This window comes from Fringilla coelebs, assembly GCF_963513975.1.
Source record: "Fringilla coelebs genome assembly, chromosome: 9".
NCBI classification, from domain to species: Eukaryota; Metazoa; Chordata; class Aves; order Passeriformes; family Fringillidae; genus Fringilla; species Fringilla coelebs.
This window is the reverse complement of record NC_140067.1, coordinates 23,852,719-23,872,405: the sequence shown is the minus strand read 5'-3', so window position 1 is coordinate 23,872,405 and position 19,687 is coordinate 23,852,719. Positions and strand designations below refer to the sequence as shown.

The 19,687-nt window shown below is 55.5% G+C and overlaps 1 protein-coding gene across 1 annotated transcript; it reads right to left on the bottom strand.

Moving 5' to 3' along the window:
* Positions 1-472: 472 nt before the first annotated feature.
* On the bottom strand, positions 473-15,455 carry LAMC2 (laminin subunit gamma 2; the record flags this gene model as incomplete). Its single annotated transcript, XM_084211541.1, has 23 exons — positions 473-723; positions 931-1,030; positions 1,119-1,277; positions 1,822-2,021; positions 2,109-2,223; positions 2,697-2,846; positions 3,059-3,203; positions 3,945-4,070; positions 4,499-4,578; positions 4,839-5,044; positions 5,167-5,317; positions 5,603-5,739; positions 5,948-6,181; positions 6,643-6,822; positions 7,614-7,832; positions 8,119-8,231; positions 8,585-8,774; positions 8,876-8,998; positions 9,443-9,579; positions 10,041-10,139; positions 11,000-11,129; positions 11,316-11,504; positions 15,374-15,455. The coding sequence occupies 23 exons, from the start codon at positions 15,453-15,455 to the stop codon at positions 473-475; spliced, it is 3,516 nt and encodes a 1,171-aa protein (XP_084067667.1).
* Between the last annotated feature and the right edge of the window lie 4,232 nt (positions 15,456-19,687).

The following is a 19,687-nucleotide window of genomic DNA, read 5'->3' as shown; positions in this document are numbered from 1 at the left end:
TGCTCCCTGTCGCTGCCAAAGGTGAGGAAAACCCCATGGAGAACAGGAGGAGGAGCGGGTGGTGGCAGTGTCAAAAGAATGGACAGAGACCCCAGTCCTTCTGTGTGTGCTGGACCGGGACAGGGCATCCACAGGTGATGGGAACCTGTCAGTTATGAGTTCAGGGTCCAAACTGTGCAAACTCACAAGGCTGACACCTAACCCTGCACCTCAGAGATGTATTGTAGGGATGGGCTGTTCTTCAGACAGTAGCACCTTCAAAACCAAGAGTCTCCTTCCTCCCATGAGCAAGGGACGGAGCACTTTGAAAAATTAGGGACTTTCCAGGGCCAGTGGAACATTGTGAACTTCATGTGCCACACTGATCTTGAGGGTAAGGATCAGTTTAACACAACCAAACACAGTTCTGCCAGATTTGGGGAGGCCCTCCTGCCTTCAGCCTGGCAGGTGCTGCAGCCTTTCCAGAGCTGGCTCACGGCAATTCAATGGCTTTTGTGTTGTAGCAGCCTGGAGGAAGACTCTTCTGGATATCCTCCAGGTTCTTAATATCAGCCAGGATGTCATCGATGCTGCTCTCCAGCATGTGCACCCGGGCCTTCTGCAGGGCTGCCGTCTGCTCCAGCTCTGACATCTCCACCTTCAGCTGCTTGCTTCTGCTCTGGGCTTTGCTGAAGTTCTCCTCGAGCTGCCTCAGGCCATCCTCATCCACAGCTCCAGGCTGGTCTTTTGCAGAGAAGGAAAACAAGGAAGAGGAAAGCACTCATGGAGGCTGAGGACTGGATCTTCCTAGTGCTCTATTCCCACCCTGCTGCCCAGCCTGTTCACAGGCATCACGTAATTTAGCTTCCCACTAAACTCCCAGAAGCCCTGCCTAGACCCCAGAGGGGACCTGTCTCCATCCACACCCCACAGTGCCATCACAAAACCTACTCATGAGACGCAGCAGCTCCTCCAGGGCACTCAGCACCTGCTGCACAGCTGCCCCTGCCTGGCCAGCCTTGTCGTGGACCCTCTGAGCCTCCTGAGCTGTCTGCAGGAGGAAAGGCAGGAGCCGTGAGGTGGAACCCAGCCCACAAGTCGACAGGGGAGGAGACAAGGCAAGGGAGATGGGGACCCACCTTCTCTATCACAGCAGCATCTGCCTCAGCCTCAGAGAGTTTCCTCTCAAAGGCATCCTCCACTTCCTTGGCCTCGAGCTGCAGGGTGGCCACTGCCTTCTCCAGGGCAAGGACGCCATCAGCCGTCTTGTTGGCTTCCTCCTTCAGCCGGGCAATGTCCTGGGGTTGTGTTTAGGAAAAGGCACTTTTAGAGGGCAGAACACAACCAAAATCCTTCTGGGTGCACATGAAAAGGGAACTGGTAGAAACTGATTCCTTCTACTAGGGATCCAAAAGATCACACGCTGTCCTCCTGTTCTCCCACCAACACTTCCAGAGAGATGTTTCTATGCTCATGGCTCAATCCCTCCCTCACACATCAGCAAATCCCTGGGGAATTATAGCACACATCTGGGAGGTGAACCCACAAACACCAGTTTTGGGACATCACAAGCCTGCCAGTGACTCTGGCTGCAGGAGTAAAAAAATCCCCTTGGTCACTGAAAGGTGGCTACAGTGAGATGCCACAGAGGCCCTCATGGAAGAAATCTCATGCAGACATCACCTACGGCCAAACTGGTATCTGCAGGACTCACTGCAGAGAAACTTCAGCTCAAAAATCAACCCACCAAGCACCAAGAGGTGCTTACCATCTCCTCTTCTTCCATGTTTTTCCCCTTCCAAACCCTTTTCTGCCAGCAATAGCACCAGAGTCTGTCCTCACCTCTTGGATCCCCGTGGTGATTTCCTTCACCTCCTCTGCCACGCTGCTGCCTGCCTTGGACTCAGAAGCAGCGCTGCCCACGATTCCTGTGGCTCGGTCTGTCTTCTCCCTGGCAGTGGTGACCATGCTGCTGATCATGGGCAGCCTCCTCATGGCATCTTTGGCTTGCCTCCTCTTCTCATCTGCTTGCAGGTTGAACTCTGGAAGAAACACACGTGGCAATGAAGCCATACCGCCTCTGTGAGACCCCAGATGGAAAGGAAAGTGAAGGGTTTCTGGGATGCTACCCTTGAGGCTCTTGAGGATCTGTTCCACCTCGTAGAAGGTGGCATTGCCAGCGCTCACGGCTTGCAGGGCTGTGCTCCTGGCAAGGGTGGCTCGGGACAGCAGCTGTGTCAGCTTCTGCAATGCACCAAGGGACACAAGGGGTAGGAGAAGGACACGGTATGGGAGCATCACACGGTCACAGAGCAGTCTGGGAGGAGCTGGGCTGGAAGAGACCCAAGAGTCTGTTCCCAAATGCTTGCTCTGGCCCCTTAATCAAGGCTACCACAGGCTGATCTGCCATCAGAAGCTTATGCTGGCACTCCTCAACCAGCTCCAGCTCTATCCCAACTCATCTTAGCTCTAATCTTTACAGGAGCAGGTCTTCATCCCGCCTCACATGGAGGAGACGTGCAGGTGAGACCGTGCACCAGCAGCTCCCTGCACACACTGAGGTCTGCAGAGCAGCCCCAAGGAAGGGCTCAATCCTGCACCAGGTAGGCAGGGCTGCCTTTGACAGCCAGGCAAGGACATGGTGGGGCCACAGGCACTGCCCCAAGGCTGCAGCCCCTGCTGGGGATGGGATGAGCCCTGGCCAGCCAGCCTCTTACCGCTCTCTGTCCCTCCTGCCCCTGCAGCAGCTCCTTGGCTTCCTGCTCCCACTGCCCCACGCGGCTCCGCAGGCCCCGGTACTGTGCCAGGGACGTGTCCACCAGCCCCAGCAGGGCACCTGAGTCGTGCTTCAGCCTCGAGGCTTCCTCCTGAAACACAGACACGGTGAGGTCCCCAGCATCTCCCCCGTGCCCACCAGGAACCAGAGGCAAAAGCGGGAAAAGGGTAGGAAGGTGCCTATCCAGGGGCTCTCCAAGAGGATGGAGCCCTGGGAAGGGCTGAGCTGGTGGTAGGATAAGCAGGGAGGGCATCAGGAAGAGCAAAAGGGGATCTCCTGGTCTGACAGGCACAAAGCCCTCACCTGAAAGGAGCTGATGTCCATCTCTGTCAGGCGGGACAGGGAGCTGAGGAGCACCAGGCTGCCCTGATAAGCCGTGTCTGCCTTGGAGGCCATTCCATCAGCATCAGCCTTCAGGCCTCCAGCCAGGGACTTGAGCTCCTCATACCTGTACAGATGTGAGGCTGGAGAGCCTGGTACCAGCCAAGCTGCCAGCCTCCCACCCCAGCATTAATAGCACCATCTGCATTGACTTGTTCACATTCTCCAGGGCTCCATGCAGCTTTATCACATGTAAAAACTCAATACAAGCATTCCCTGCATCCCAGCCCCTCCAATGAGCACGGAATCTGCTGGCTCCTTACTCCCACTCCAAAATCAGAGGTTGTTTCACACAGCTGAACCCTCACAGGCTCCATGGTGGCTCTACTAATCCCTGCCCTACCCCTGTATGTTTTCTCCTGCACATCCCTGTTTAACCTCTTAACTTCCTTCAAGGCTGCTGCTCACATCCCACCCATGGTGTGTAAAGTCCCAGCACCACCGTGGTGGGCTCTGGCGAGGCCAAGTCTGACCAAAGGAGACACCGTGGGCTTAAATTCACCCTTAGACTAAACCCAGCCAGATTTTTAACCACACATGGAAATCATCCCCAGAAGCCTGTTCACACATGGAGTGATGCTTCCCCCAGCTGCAGGCAGTCCCCAGGAGCACTGAGGGCTGTGAGGTGGGAAGCAAACCCTCCGCAGAGCTGCTGACCCTGCACCTGCACCCCTCAGACGTGCCAGCCAATTCCCTGCCTCCAGCTGCCCATTTGCAGCTCAGATGGGAAGGGGGCCGGGATCCTTGGCCATGCCCCTGTTCCTCCCAGGTGCACACAGAGGCTGAGGCCAAGGCAGGCTGTGCTCACCTCCCGGGCAGGGAGCCCTCGGTGCCCTCTCCGCCGGCGGCCGCGCGCAGCAGCTCCAGCGCCTGCCCCGCGTCCTCCCGCGCTGCCTTGGCCGCCTGGGCGATGGCGTTGGCTGCCTGCGTGTGGCTGCAGAGCACAGAGGGGCCTCGTCAGAAAGGGCTCTCACCCAGCTCCCTCCACCAGCTTCCTTTACTGCTGCATTCACTGATTCACCTCCCTGGGAAACACAGCACGCCTGCAAAGCCAACCTGTATTTCGCTCATTCTTCCTGCATCTCCCAAGGATAGAGGAGCATTGGCACAAGCTCTGTGTTCTAACTGGATATCCAAGGGGGAACTCTGATCCCAAAGATGCTTCTAAATCACATCCAATTACATCCTCAAAGACAGCTGAGGACAAGTCTATAGGGCAGCAAAGACAGCCCAGCAGCTGTATCTTCCCCTGCTCCAGGGCTCCAGATGTCAAACAGAACCCCCCAAAAAGGACCTTCTGGGCATCTAGCAGGATCTCAGTCCTCCTCTCCTCTCCCTTGGCTGGCAGTGGGAGCAACTCACCTGTTAGCCAGTCTCAGAGCCTCCTGGGCCAGCAGCAAGAACTGATTGGAACCCCCGGGAAAGCTTGAAACAGGAATGGTCTGAGGAAGAAAGAGAAGTGTGAGTGCTCCTCCCTGCTCTCCATCCAATCTGGCAGTGAAAGAGGCAACTACAGCATGTTAAACCTCCACTGCCCCAAGACCCTTGCCAGCTCCTCTCCAGGTCCTGACCCCAAAGAAAGGACCACCAGAACACCCACATTCACAAAACAACATCTGTAATCCTTTAAATCCTTGCTTTCTCTGTAGATCTTTTTCAGCCCTGAGCTGAACTAGGAGTGTGTCACACAGGATGCTCTTACCACCCGAAGGAGAGCGGCACCGCTGCGATCCAGGTCCAGCCTGGCTCTCTCCAGCAGCTGACGGGTCTCCTGCACCTGCCTCTCATACTGGCTGCCCAGAGACCTCAGTCTCTCCACTGTGGCCTTGACCTCATCCACACGACTCTGGGAGCTGGACCCCTGCCCCTTCATCCTGGCCACACGGCCTTCCAGAGACCTGTCGGAGGCTGGTGAGAAGGAAAGAGAAAGGCTGAAGGAAAACTCATTGCTGTGCAAAAAGGCCCAGGCAGCAAAACCCTCCCTGATACAGCCCAGATGGCCCCATCCAAGGGCAGCGGGCAGGTGGTACCTTGAAGGCTCAGGGTTTCCCTGAGGATGGTCCTCAGCGTCTCCTCAGCCACCAGCATCCTCCCCTCCAGCTCCTGACTGGTCCCACCGCCAGCTCGCACCTCTGACAAGAGCAGCTCCAGCTCTGCCAGCTGCTGCAGGTACAGCTCCACCTGCAACCACAGACCAGGCATCAGTCAGCAGCACACTAACCCCACGGGGAAAGACCAGGGGGAACCAGGGCCACAGTCAGGCCCGAGGACAGAGACCAAAATGAAGGCTCATTTTAGGATGGGACACAAAGGATCGGTTGAACCAGGTACAAAGCCAAGGCTTGAATTCACATTTCACCTGCACCAGGAGTAGATGCTTGAGGAGGACAGGAGGAGACCCTGAGGGTGAGCAAGTCACTGCACTCCTTGCTGCTCAGTGGCCCTGGGGCTGGCACAGATGCTCACCTGCACTTTCACCTGGCCATAGCAAGCTGGGCACTCACTCTCTTCACAGCGGGGACCCTCAAAGCCAGGTTTGCAGATGCAGCTCCCGTCACTCCTGCACTTCAGGGGCTCGGCACCAACCGAGTCGCAGTTACAGGCTGCAGGTCAGAGCAGCACAGGTTCAGGGCCCTGGCCCACCTCAAGCCACAGCACATCTCTCCCTGCTTTCCTCCCACCATTCAGCACTGTGCTTTGGTTCCTGCTCACCGTTCCCACTTCCCAGCATCCTCCTTCCCATCAAACCACTCCAAAGTCAGTCATGGGTTTTCTTACTCATCCCCAGCTCAGACTGCACCTGGGTCTCACCTCTGCACTTGTGAGCAGGGTCAGGGGCCAGGGGGTTCCCGAAGAAGCCGTCCTTGCAGCGGTCGCAGTAGAAGCCAGCAGTGTTGTGGATGCACTTGAGGCACTCGCCGGTCCGGCGGTCGCAGTTGCCCACGGCGTTGGGCTCCACGTTGCCATTGCACCGGCACAGCTGGCAGGGCTGGGAAGCCGCTGGATCTCCAAAATAGCCATCAGCACAGTACTCACAACTGGCACCTGGGAAAGGAGACACGAGCAGAAGTTAGTGCTTGTGCCCGGGAGGCAGAGGCTGACTCACTGCTTGTGCCCCACAGAAATGGGGGTGCTCAGCCCCATCAGGGCTGGCACCACAGCTGCTCTGCTGTCAGCACCACCACGGCCAACACACAATGCCCCACACAAGCTCTTGAAAACTGGGTGCCACAGCTGATCTTCTCCAAGTCATTTTGTATTTGTTTATTTCCTTATATTTTGCTCCCCTCCCTTTCCTACCCATCCTTTCTCCACCCATGTTACATTTAGAGGAGAACTTTTCCCAGAGATCTGGCTGTGTTTACCCAACCCTTGGGGCTCAGACACCCCGCTGCAGGCAGGAGGGGCAGCGTCACACACAAGCTGGGCTGAGAGGATGGTGCTGATCTGCCCAGCTCCAAGCACGCCTGTATGAAAAGGCAGAGCAGAGGCAAGAAGGGAATTACCAGCAGCTCCAGGAGGGCAGTGGTCACAGATGATCTCCTCACCCCCCGGCCCCACGGAGCAGCCCTGGCCGGGCCCGCAGGGGCAGGTCCTGCAGCTGTGGGGCTGCCGGGGGTCTCGGTAGGAGCCGAAGGGGCAGCTGGCACCATTGCCCACGTTTTCATCTCCTGAGTAACATTCACCTGGAGGAGCAAGGAAAGGGCTTAGGGCAGTTTACTCACATTCCTGGTGGGACATCCTCCACCACTGCAGCCACAGCGACAACAGCACCCATGGTCCAGCAGCCTCCACGAGATCTCCTCAGATCCCCAGCATGCCCACATCATGCACCACATAAAATCATGAAAGGTTAGTGTTGGAAGGGACCTTTAAAGGTCATCTAGTCCAACTGCCCTGCAACAGGCAAGGACTTCTTCAATTAAACCAGGTTGCTCAAGCTCTGTCCAACTTGAGGCACTGCCATGCTTAACTTTCAAATAAGAAGTCAGAAGTGAAGAAATATTGCTATCTGGGCAGCAGGAGATGGTTTTTCTCTCTCCAACACGCATCCAATTTGTTCCAAATGCATCTGACTGCAGTGCTTCTAGGCTCTGGGGAGTTTTGTCCTGGATGGTCCCCACATTTCAGACCCAAGTACAGAACCTCAGAATCACAGACAAGGCACAGAATCACAGACTCATTAAGGTTGGAAAAGCCTTCCAACGCCGTTGAGTACAACCCCTGGCAGATCCCCACCTTGTCAACCAGCCCAGAGCACCAAGTGACACATCCAGTCCTTCCCTGGACACCTTCAGGGATGATGACTCCACCACCTCCCTGGGCAGCCCCTTACAATTTCTAATGACACTTCCATGAAGAAGTTTCTGTGAAGCCAGTGGTCCTGACTCCCCTGTGTCCCTGTTCTCAGGACACAGGCAGCCTCCCTGCATCCCCACACATCCCAAAAGCACAGCGTGGTGCTGGCTTCTCTCACCGGTGTCAGGATCACAGGTTCCTCCCCCCTGGCAATTGCAGGGCACGCAGGTGCTGAAGGGTCCCTGGCCGGGGGCGTCTCTGCGGTAGCCGGGGGCGCAGCTCTGGCAGAACTGCCCGCGGTACTCGGCCGGGCACTGGCAGCGCTCCACCCACGGCGCGGGGACGCCGGGCCCGGGCTGTGCGGACACCAGGGTGACGTTGTCGATGTAGCCGGTGCCTGCAGGGAAGCAGGGCCAGTGACCCGCGGGGACAGCGGCTCCACCCGCCCGGCCCCCACCGCCAGGACCGGCACAGGGCGCGCATTCCATCGCAACGCCCAGGGGCAAATGGAGCAGCCAAATCCGGTGCTATCCTGCTCAATCTCTTTGCTATTTAATTTTGCCCCCTTGGAGCACTTACTGCTTTTATCTTTTAATAAATTTTAGCAAAGGTGTATCCATCCAGAGACTTCTTGTCTCCAACAACTAGGAGAAGCCGACCTTGTCAGCTCTCTCTGCACTTACTGTACTCCCCAAAGGTGGCTCGGATCCAGAGGGCCGTCAGGTTTCCCAGCAGCCTGCGAAATTCAAAGTGATTCAGCCTTGGGCTCCACTTGCTGCTTGGGTGCTCATCCAGCCTGCCATGGAAGAGGGAGGAAGTGGAACTGGTTTCAAAATACTGAGATGCCTCTTCCAAAAAGCACAACAGCCCTCGTCCATCTCCCTCCTGGGAGCTCAAGGCTTTGGGCAACGACCTCCATGTGTGCAACTGATCCAGAGCTGAGAACACAACCCAACCTCAAGCCACATTTTCTGCCGCCCCTCTCACAAAGTAACCTCCTTATTCGGGACAGAAGCACCTGAGATGCACCCAGCCCAAACCAGGCAGCCGTTTGCCACCACCAAGGGACCACAGCCGAACTCAGGACCTCCTTGAAGCTGCAACCATTCTTGCTCCCCCTGCCCCAAGCAGCCCAGCTTCCCACTTTACCTGAACGTGTACGTCTGGCTGACGCCACAGGGCAGGACCTCTCCCTGGGGCAGGAAGGGGGCAGTGACTCTCAGGCCGTGTCCCTCCAGGACCACATCATGTGGAGATGGCTGGCGGCCCCCTCGGTCCAGGCGGAAATCGAAGGAGAGCGTCTGACCATAGCTCAGCTGCTGGTTCCCAAGGAATTTTGCTGCAAAGGGAAAATCAAAGGCTTAAAATCTTTCCTTCCTCCTAAAGGCTCAGTTCATGGGATCAGAGCAAGCAAAGGGTTCACTCTGACCCCAGACCTACCAGGTGCCATAAAGTATATTGGCTCCGGTGTCCTTGCTGCTATGAAGGCATCCTGGTGGCGTGGGGACCACTGGAGCTGGGCTGGGGAGCCGCTTTCATGGACACCTCGCCAGCCCTCAGTACCTGGAGCACAAACAAGGAGCAGTCAGTGTGCACAGGGAAGGTATTTCTAGGACTCCAGCAACCTTCTAGAGCTGTGCCTTATCAAAACTCTCCAGCTTCCCACCCTGACCTCTGAGGGGGCAGCACAGTTATCTCCGTGCCCACACATCTGTAAATCAGCCTGGCTGGGCACAGAGACCTCCTTCCAAGTGGCAGGAAAGACATAATGAAGAAATCCTATGCTCCCCTCAACCCTTGGACTATACTTCTGCCTGTGACCAAGCCATCCCATCAAAGCAAGGTTGCTGCAGCCACAGGCAGGTGATGAGCACCCAAGGAGCAAGCACAGCTCAAGGCTGACTTCCAGCAGGGCCGTGAACCACGCGGTTCCTCCAGCCCCCTGAAGAGAAGGGATGGCAAACAAACACGCCCAGGAGCCATGGGGATGTCCTGCTTGGGCTTCACCTTGCTGGAAGGTAGAGGTGATGTTGTGGACACTGTGGTTGTCCGCACTGATGCACGTGCCCGAGTGCCCGTAGCAGAAGCAGGGGGAGCATCCTGCAGGGTTTCTGGCATCCAGGTTGTAGAAGTGTCGCTTGCACCTGGGAAAATGCAAGAAGGTGACAATGTTCAAGTTGTTTTCTCCTTTTACTGGCCCACACAACCACCCCTGTGGGGCAATACAGCCATCAGCAGGGTTTAAGGTCATCACTGGGCTGGGATGGCAACGTGGGCATGTGCAATGGCTTTGACCAGACAGAGGACAGGGCTAGATTGGACACTGGGAAGAAATTGTCCTGTGAGGGTGGTGAGGGACTGGCCCAGGTTGCCCAGAGAAGCTGTGGCTGCCCCATCCCTGGAAGTGTCCAAGGCCAGGCTGGATGGAGCTTGGAGCAACCCGGCGTAGTGGAAGGAGTCCCTGCCCATGGCAGGGGGTGGCACGGGATGAGCTCTAACGTCCCTTCCAACCCCAACCATTCTAAGACTTGGTGAACTGGGGAAGGGACTGCAGAGAGAAGGAGGCTGTGCCAGGCAGTGTCCAGCACATCCTCCTGCCCCTCACCTCTGGCACTGCTCTCCAGTGACGCTCTCCTTGCAGACGCAGTGCCCAGAGTGACAGCCTCCCACGCTGCCCGCTGGGTCACACTCGCACTGCCGGCTCCTGCAAAGGCACAGCAGGAACCTGGACCTGGACTTCCAGTTTGGCCTGGGAGCCAGTGCTTCCTGCTACTGCACAAGGCAGCAGAGAACCCTCCCAGCTACCATTCCCATGAAATAAGCTGCACAGCCACCTCTTTGCAGAATCTGGTGCTCTGTGGGTGCCAGGTTGAGCCAGTGCCCATTGCTACTGCTCCAGGGCATCCCAGAGCATCAGACCCGCCCACAAGTGCAAAGTGAAGCTCCACTGAGCTTAATAAAGCCTGGCTGAGTTTAATAGACCTTGGATGAGCTGTGCCAAGCAGCAGCACCCCAGGGAGGCCTGGGCAGGAGGCCAGGCCAGCAGCAGGACTGCAGGCAGCCTAACACCCTTTGCCTGCCAGCAGCCCCAAAGGAGCAATGGCAGGGTGAGGTGAGGAAGAAGAGGACACAGCTGAGGAAGTCAGATCAGAAACATTTCTCAAGGTGTTTAAACAACGCTTCATGAAAAGGAAGGGGTTGATTTTTGCATCTTATCTCCTTGTGAGTGGCACCAACATGAGGCAGCCCCACAATGGGCAGGTTTTGTTTTACAGGGCTGTAGCTTGTTGGGTGTTATCTGGATAATGAAACCATCACCTCAGAGTGTGGCTAAGTTCAGATTTTGATGGTGTTGCAGGACACCAAGCCCTGCAGGTTGGCAGGGAGGTCCAGCATCACTCAAACCCACTCTCTCCTAGCACGGTTGGCTTAAGGCTGTCCATGAGCTGCTATGAGACCAGCCCTGCCTTTGCAGGGGCTGTTTTCAGCCAGCACAGGCCCCAGGAGAGCTTTGGAGGCTGGCCCTCCCCCTGGCCTCATGGCACCGATGGTGGCAGCACTCACTGCCCACTCCTCCTGCACCCTGCCTCGGACAGGGACTCGAAGCCCGGCTGGCACCGGTCACATTTGTCCCCCATGGCTCCAGGCTTGCAGCTGCACCGGCCATCGCTGTCACACTGTGGGCCAAGGGAACCTGCAGGAAGACACGAGGGAGAGGCTGGGATGGGCACCTTCCAACCCCCATCATTCTGTGAGTTGGTGATTACTTCAGAGGGCAGGTGGGTCTTGAAACCCATGGTCTGGCAGGCAGGGGCTCAGAGCCTGCTCTGCCCTGGGGGTGCCCGAAGCCCCCTTAGCCAGGCAGGAGCTGTGCACGTACCCCAGGGGTGGCAGAGGCAGGGCAGGCAGCAGAGCCCCCCGTGCTGTCGGAAGAAGCCCTCCTGGCAGCGCTCGCAGCGCGCGCCCTCCGTGTTGCCCTGGCAGCCCAGGCAGCGGAACCCGTTCCCCGTCTCCCTCAGGAGCTGCCAGTCAAAGATGCACTGCCTGGACATCCCGTTGCAGTCACACACTGCGGAGAGGAGAGCAGAGACACGTCTCAGATGATGCAGCAATCCCCCCCTGAGGGGCAAGGAGCAGGGTGCAGGGGCTGCAAACCTCCCCTTCGTGCCCTGCCAACAGCGAGCTGCTTCCCCACATCTCTGTGCTTGTCCCCATGCCTGTGTCCATCAGCCCCCCCAGTGCCACTGGTGTCCACACCGTGCTCTGCACCCCCACACCGGGGAGGAATGCCCCATTTCACTGCTGAGGATGGACAAACCCAAGCCAAGCAGCCACAATCCACACAACAGCACTGCCAGCACTGTTCTCCATTCCTCTGCAGGTCTTGCAACACAACCGGGACATTGAATAAGCAGAGATGGTTTTAAAAAAACCCCAGTCTTGTCCTGAGAAAAGCATGGGTAACCTTACTGGAGACTCTGGGGAAAAGGGAAAGTTCCCTGAGGTTATCCTTTGTTTCACCTGGCCAGGAGTGAGTTGAGTAGGAAGAGTTCAACCAACTCCCACCAGGTCCCCCCACCCAGGTCTCAGTGCAGGGTGATGAGGAGTGGTCTGTGACCCAAGGAGCTTGGTGTAATAACATGGCAGTGTTATAGGAAGTGTGCCAGCCACGAGGGAGATTAACAAAAAAGATTGGGGTGGGATTGGATCCCACCCTCCCTCATTGTGAAGAAAAGCTGCAGCTGCCCACACTGCTGCATGGGGGATGTCAGGAAGAACAGGCATGAGACTCTGCATTCCTCTATAGCCAAGATAGATCATCCCTCTGGACATCAGACTCAGGCATCTCTCCAGATGTGCTTGCCCCAGCACTCCACTGCCTTGTCCAGCTGCTCTCTTGAAGCCACCTTGCACCTACCTGGCAACCCCTCAGCGGCCAGACCTGGAGCATTTAATCCCGAGGACCTTTACTCCAGACATGCTCCTCAGGGTCACTGGGGAGAGCAGGCACAGCCGAGAGAATGGTTGGCAAAGACAGGCAGGAGAAAGAAACATCCCAAGGGAAAAAGCCAGGTCCTCAGGGGCTCAGAGCCTGCTGAGGAACTGCTCCAAACCACCCTGATGCTGCCATGGGAGCCTCCACCTCCCTCTGAGGAGTTCTGCTCACTGCTGACCTCCCTGGGACAGGAAAGGCCACTCCCAGCTACCCAACCCCTGCCCAGGTCACCTCTGAGAGCAGGGGAGGTGGAGAGAGCCCAAAACCGGGCAGAAACCTGCTGCAGGGACGCAGACAGTGCCTGGTGCTCCTACACACGGAGCCTCCTCCTTCCCAGCTCTCTTCTGGCACAGCTCAGCCCCAGGGTACAACGTCCCCGTCCTCTGCATCCGTGATTCCTGGGGCCAGGCAAAGCCTCCTGCTCTCCTGCTCACACCTGGGCGCCGCCCTCCCACACACCCATCGGCACCGCATTCCAGAGGGAGGCACTCAGGAGCGCCTCTGCCAAGGGGAGAGGTGACCTCATGCGCCAGCTAATAGGGAGAGAGGCTTTTCCAACTTCAGCAAGCACAGCTCTTCCCTCCCAATCTGGCTGCCAGGAATCTGAGACCGAGCTCAGGAGATCTTCTGCCACCCTAGCCTGCTGGGAGGGGACCTGTGGGCACAGAATTCCTGCCTCTAGGGCCTGGGAAAGCAAATCCAGCCACAGAGAGCACCACCAGTGACCAAAGGGCATGGACAACACAAAGGACCAATGGAGAACAGCAGTGTGAGACTTTCTTCCAGTATTTGTGCTCACCTTCACAGCAAAAAGATCTCACTCGGGTCGATCCCACTCCCCATCCCTCTACACTCCAGCCAGATCTCAAGTTGGAAGGACAAATAAGGATCTTTGAGTTGAACTCCACCCATGCATCACCCTATGTCTACGCAATCCAGAGGATTTACTGGCTTGCTAAATTACAGGCATGAGCACCATTCCCCCAGGGAAGGAAAACCTTTCTTTGAGTGTTTCTCTACTGCTGCAGCATGTCAGGAACCAGCTCTCCAGCCCTGGAACAAATTCCTGTCTCGCTGATTCAAAGCCATTTAAGACACTGTGGCAGGTTAGTGCCACCACTGCACTGGTGTGTCTGCTCCTGGTCATCTCCCAGAAACCCAGGAGCTCAGGCAGGCTGCAAGGCACTGCAATTGATAATGAGATGGAGCAGGAAGGAGCTGCTGGAGGATGAGGACCAGCTGAGGAGAGGATCACTTCTGTATCCAGGTGCCTTCAGGCTCTGCTCTGAGATCATCTATGGAAAAGAGCAGGTTCCATTGGAGGAAAAGTTTTGCAGTTGGGTTTCTTCAGTGCTGTGTCAGGATGCAGGAGATCCATGGGTCACATCCAGCAGGATGTCATTCCCCCAGCTCCCACCCAAGAAGAAAGCATGAAAAGTGCTTGAAGGCTGTGCTCAGATGAATTCTCACTTGAGAAAGGCTTGGAGAAGAAGACAGGCAGCTTCAAGCTTCTTAAACTGTCTCCTTAAATTCACAAAACCAGACAATGAGGGTGGCCCTGGGTGTGTGAGGATCCAACAGCCCCTTACACATGAGCCAGCCTGCACAGATCCCTCCTTCCATCAGGAGAACAGCAGAGCTTTGCAGGCAGTGAAGGCTCCATGTCAATAAAGCCATTCCCTGCTCCTGGGACAGTGACCCACAAGGCTGTCCCATCTGCTCTCCAGGCTGGCTGTCCCCACTGCCCACCTTCACACTTTCTCACTGCAGGAACACCTGCCTGGGGCTCCCAGGGCTCCATCAGCAGACTCAGTTACACCACTGAACCCACTCGAATTTTTATGCTGCACCATAAAACCACAGCTATTACCGACCACTGGCTTTACATACACACAGAAAAGGGTTCAAGAGTCCCTGGGAAAGCAGCAGTTTCCCACACACTGCCAGGAAGGAGCAGAGAAAGAACTGATATCAGTATTTTAAAACTTAGATGTAATTAAGGTGATGTAATAATTAACCCAAGTAGCATCTACAGCAAAGCAGATATTTTTTCTTTCGAAAAAACCCCAAACCAAAAACACTTATTCAGCACTTATTTCCCATTCACCAAAATTAAAGCTGGTAAAATTCAACTTCAAGCCCAGCAAGCTTATTTCAGAACATCAGTACTGGAGAAAAAAAAAACTTAAATCACTCAGTATTTACAAAATCACTCAGTATTTATAAAATACATGCAGAAACCTGATTTTGGCCAAACATACCCATCTCCAGACTACAGGCCAATGAAACTGAAATTCAGATAGCTGAATTACCCCTGGGCTGAACATGTTTAAATCTCCTTCCGTGACACTCTGCACTACATGAGCTATGCATGTGCTAGAGGATCTGCTGGACTTTTAAAGCTGTGGACTGCAGGAGTCCCGTCTCCCTTAGGATGGGGCACCTCGTGAGCCCCACAGACTCGCACAAGATCCAAACACTGCCACGTTATTACAGCAAACTGGATCCTGGATGCTTCCAGCCCTTCCTCAGGCTCGGGGAAGGATTTGGTTCCAGCAGTGATGGGCAGATCAGCCACTGCCTGGGCGATGCTTGTGCTCACCCACATCCCACCCTGGGAGCAAAGCTCTACACCAACAGCAGGAAGGTAATTGCACACAAATAAGTTCTTGAAAGGCGATGCCAGTGGCCAAATGAAGACCAACTGCGCACGGGATATTTACCCTCGGGGGAAAACTACGAAGCACCTTCAGACCCAGAACCGATGCCGAAGGCAGGAGGGGAAGAGTGCCCCAGCAGGGTACCCCAGCCAGCTTCCAGCTCCCGGCCCTCTCCAGCACGGAGAGCTGCGAGCCCACCTGCCGGGGAGCAGGGCAGGAAGGGCCGCCCAGAGCCCCAGAGCCCCGGCCCCAGCCCCAGCCCCAGCCCCAGCCCAGGCTCACCTTCTCCGCGCTGCGCGCTGCGGGCTGCGGGCAGCAGGGACGCGGCGAGGCAGGCGAGGGGCAGCAGCCAGCGCTCGGCCATGGCTGGTGCCGGAGCGGCAGGGCCCGTTCCGGCGGGGCTCCGCACCGGCTGCCAGGTAGGTGCCTTTTTTTGGGGCGTTTTTTATCGCTGCCCCACCTGAGTCACTCCCAACAGGAAGAGCGCCTGTGCCGCGGGCTGACTCACGGCGGGAGCCCAGCCCAGGGAGCGCAGACGGGCGCCGGCCCCGGCGGGAGAGGGGCCCTGGCGGGGCACAGCACCCCAGGGACCCCCTGCGAGCCCCCTCCGAGGGAGATCAAACAGCCCCGCAGCTCCTGCCCACCCTCCTGCCCGTCCCGCTCCACCGGCCCCGCCGCCGCTGCCCCGCTGCGGGGCTGGCTGGGGACAGCCGGGCTGTCCGGGCACGCCAGAGGCTTGCAGGGAACAAAGTGGAGCAGGATGAGCTCACAGGAAGCCTGGGGAGGGTGGATGGGGGCTGCCTGCTCGCAAGCCAGGTCCAGCCAGCCAACTTGCAAGAGCAGGGCTCATTTCAGGTGACTAGCAGGACTGGAGATAGAAAGAGACCCAAGATCATCTTGAATAAATGCCTGTAAAGCAGATCGATTGGGATTTGCCAATTTGGGATAATCACAAAGTTCAGGAAATCCCCAGACCTGGAAATGAAGTGGAGGTGGAAATCATCACACATATTTGTCTGCTCTTGCTCCTGAGAGGAAAAATGAGCTTAGATGGGTTCTTGGCCTCACCTACTACATAATTTTTATGCTAGAAGAAGGATGAGAGTGGAGACAGGAGAGAAACGCTTGTCTGAGGCTGCTGACAGAGCCAGGAAGATGCCAGGCTCCACAGTCCCAGGTCCATCAGCACTTTGTTCTCAAGGGTAGCTGACAAGCCACACAGGGCATGAAGGCCAGTTCCACCTCACTCCTTGCCTTTGCATTGCAGGAGGACATGACCACTTCTACAGGGGAATTGAGAAATCTGGAGGGAGGGGTTCTCCACATCCTGCACACGTCATGACAAGCAGGACTCCAGCACATCCTCCTGCCCTGTGACAGCGGCCCATCAGAGGGGCACAGTGAGGGATGGGCCCTCCTGCTGCATCACAGCAGCTCCCCTGCCTAATGCCATGAGACTCCTTGTGTCACAAGTGACTGCAAATGGTGCAGGAGCATCTTTAAATACAATGGAAACACCTAACAAGTGCATCCCCAAAGAGACGAGTTGCCCCTTCTGCATTAGGGACTCAAACTCAATCCAAGTGTGACATGCTGCTCACTTCAGGCCTGACAGACCAGGGTGATTAACACTGAGCTCCTTGTCTGAGCCTCTTACACTGCCCAACAGCCTCCAGACACTCCAGACACCTGGAGCTGACTCACAGGGCTTTCCTCTGTGGCTCCTGCTGATCTCATGGGTGCAGCCAGCCCAAACACACCACATCTCTGCACCTCCCTTTGCCAACTGTACCTGCCTCTGCTGATTGAGTCAACTCACTTTTATAAACAGGAGGTTTCCTTTTCATTTCACTTGCTGGATCTTAATACAGCTCACAACAAGGAGCACAGCTTCCCAAACGCAAGAGTGGCGTGGTGGGTTTGGCATCTGAGGTTCTTTTATCTGGTTTTCACAACTAGTTTTTAGGTGAGATAAAATTAATTATGGTGTTCCCACCAATTCAGCAGTTCTTAGGATCCACTCATACCTCTGAGGAGACACCACCCCTAAGCACATCACTTGCCCACAACACCTCTGCTGTGTTCTTCCTCCTTGCTGACACCCCTCTGCTCAGGAAGGCATCTCCAGCAGCCTGGTCCGCAACAGCAGCTCCCTTAGACCTCACCCAGACCACATCCTTGGCTGACTTCTCTCCTGGAAAACCAGCCCTCCCCAGCAGGAAGCTTTTCCCTTATCTGTCTCCTCTGTGTTACCCCATTCATCGCACCCTTGCCACCCCACCTCTCACTCCACTTGTGCAAACAAGGCTGTGACAGCTCGCTCCTCAGTCATCTCTGCTTATTGACTCAGATGACTCTCACCTTGCCATCTGCCACCATGCTTCAACAGGACCTCTGGAAACCACATGCCATGAGACTACCAAGAATGTATTTCCTGGGGCCCTGATTTTCTAAACACATCTGATCTGGAACGAGCAGCTGCCCGTCAGCCTCCACAGAGCAAATGTCCCACTGCAACCTATGGCAGCACCCTCTAAAAGGGTCTCACACCAACACGATAACCAGAGATGTTTCACCTTTTAGAGTAAGCAAAGTGTAAGCAAAGGGAGGCATAAAGAACAGCTGTGCTCATCAGACACTGCAATGAAGCAGTTTTGTTTCCCTGGAAAACCTGTCTTTCAGTCTGCAACACAAGAAAAGTCCTTCTTGAAGATGGTTTATGTTCATTCCCAACAGAGCCAAAAAAGCTGCTCCTGCAGGCAGACCACTGTGGCTCACAAGTTCATTAGTCCTTGAAGATGTGGCTGTGGCAGAATTTACCCCTCCAAAACCAGTCTGAAACAACATCATAATCTAAACTTTGCTGATGGTTGCTGGTGAAAAGTGATGGGATGTGTAAAAACTCTGGAGTGATGGTTTTATTAATGTAAGCAAGGGAGAAAACCCATTTTGGTGACTTATGCCAGATGAACACCATGATGCTGTGAGGCCTTGCCGCCCAGGTCAACCCTTGCATCCCTAAGCCTCCTCCCAACAAGGGCCCATCTGATCTGCCACATCACCCAGGAGGAAATCCTCTGGGATTTCCCAGTGTGCAAAATCAGTGACCATGATGTGCTGGTATCACCAAACACAATGGAGCCTGCACTTCAGTCTCTCCTCTGACATTTGGGTGCCCTGGGAAGAAGTCCCCCTGGCAGCCAGAGGCAGCTGGGGCAGCGATCACTCAGGCAGCAGTGGGATGGGCAGAGGCAGGCAGGGATCAGCCGGCAGGAGCAGGCGGGCGGGGCAGGGCAGCAGCAGCGGCACAGCAGGGAAGCGCTGTCATGTCTGGCCTTGCCTTGCTGTGCCCTGCCCGGCCCAGCGAGGGCTGAGACAAACAGGGATGAAGGAAGAAGGCATTCCCCTCTCTGTCCCCATGCCCAGCCTCTGTGGGATAACTTTCACACGGCATTCCTGATGTTTTCTGGGATGGGGGCACGCACTGAAGGTATCAAGCCAGCAGCCAACTACAAAAAATAACTAACCAGAACATGGTCCAACATGTCACAGCTGTAGATGGGGTGCACAGGACACTGCCAGCTCGATGTGACAGCTGTATGACCTCCTCCACTTCCTCAGATCCACACAAACACACCAGAGACATCTCTCTCCAGGCAGTTTTTCCCAGCATTTTATAACCTGTAACAAGATCTTGTCCTCCCCAGAAATGAGAGGAAACCCAAGCTCAGGTCTGTCCATGCCCTCCCCACTGCCACCTTCTCACCAGGCCCCTTGCCTCCTGCTTCTCCAGAGAGCACATGAGAGACAATGGAGCTGGAACCTGGGCAGTGAGAAGAAACCAACAGGGAACAGGAGAATAAGGAGAATAAAGGTTACCAGAGCATGGCTTGGTCCCTGCTCAGCAAGGTGCCTCCTCAGCCACCTTGATGTCAGGTACTGGCTACACTGAGCAGAGAGTATCCGAGGAGGGCATCTCTACTTGGGCTTCAAAATATTGGTGGAACAGTTTGGCAACCTGTAAGCCATTATCATGGTCCCTTGGAGCTGGGCCTGCTCCTCCCTGTAAGAGATTTCTGAGCACTCCTCAGGTTACTCTTACCTTGTCATCCTCCCCTATCCTCCAGCATTACCTCTGGAAACCAGATGAACGCAAGGCTCATGCTCAAGGTCACCTCTGAGACACATTTGCACAATGCCCACACAAAACACATAAAAAAAGAAATCTTTATCTCCTGGAGAAAAAATCCTGAAGATAAAATAAAGAACACAGACTTGCTTCCTAATTTAAGCATGTTCACCTCAAAATGGTGAGGCTCCATGTCATCTTACAGCCCATGCAAGGTCAGAACTGTCCCACCACCCAGCTGTCTGCTCTCCCGGACTGCTCCCCACAATCCAGCTGAAACCTCAGCCAGATTTTACCAGCTGGGATTTGCTTCACAAAAACACTGGCAAGAAAAGAAAAATTACATATTTTAGAAAACAAATTCATTAGTGACAACTGAAGAAAGGTTGAAAGTACACAAGCTGCAAAAATGCAAAAAAAAAAAGAATTTACCAGCTGAGATGGGATTAGCTCTGATGCAAGTTAAT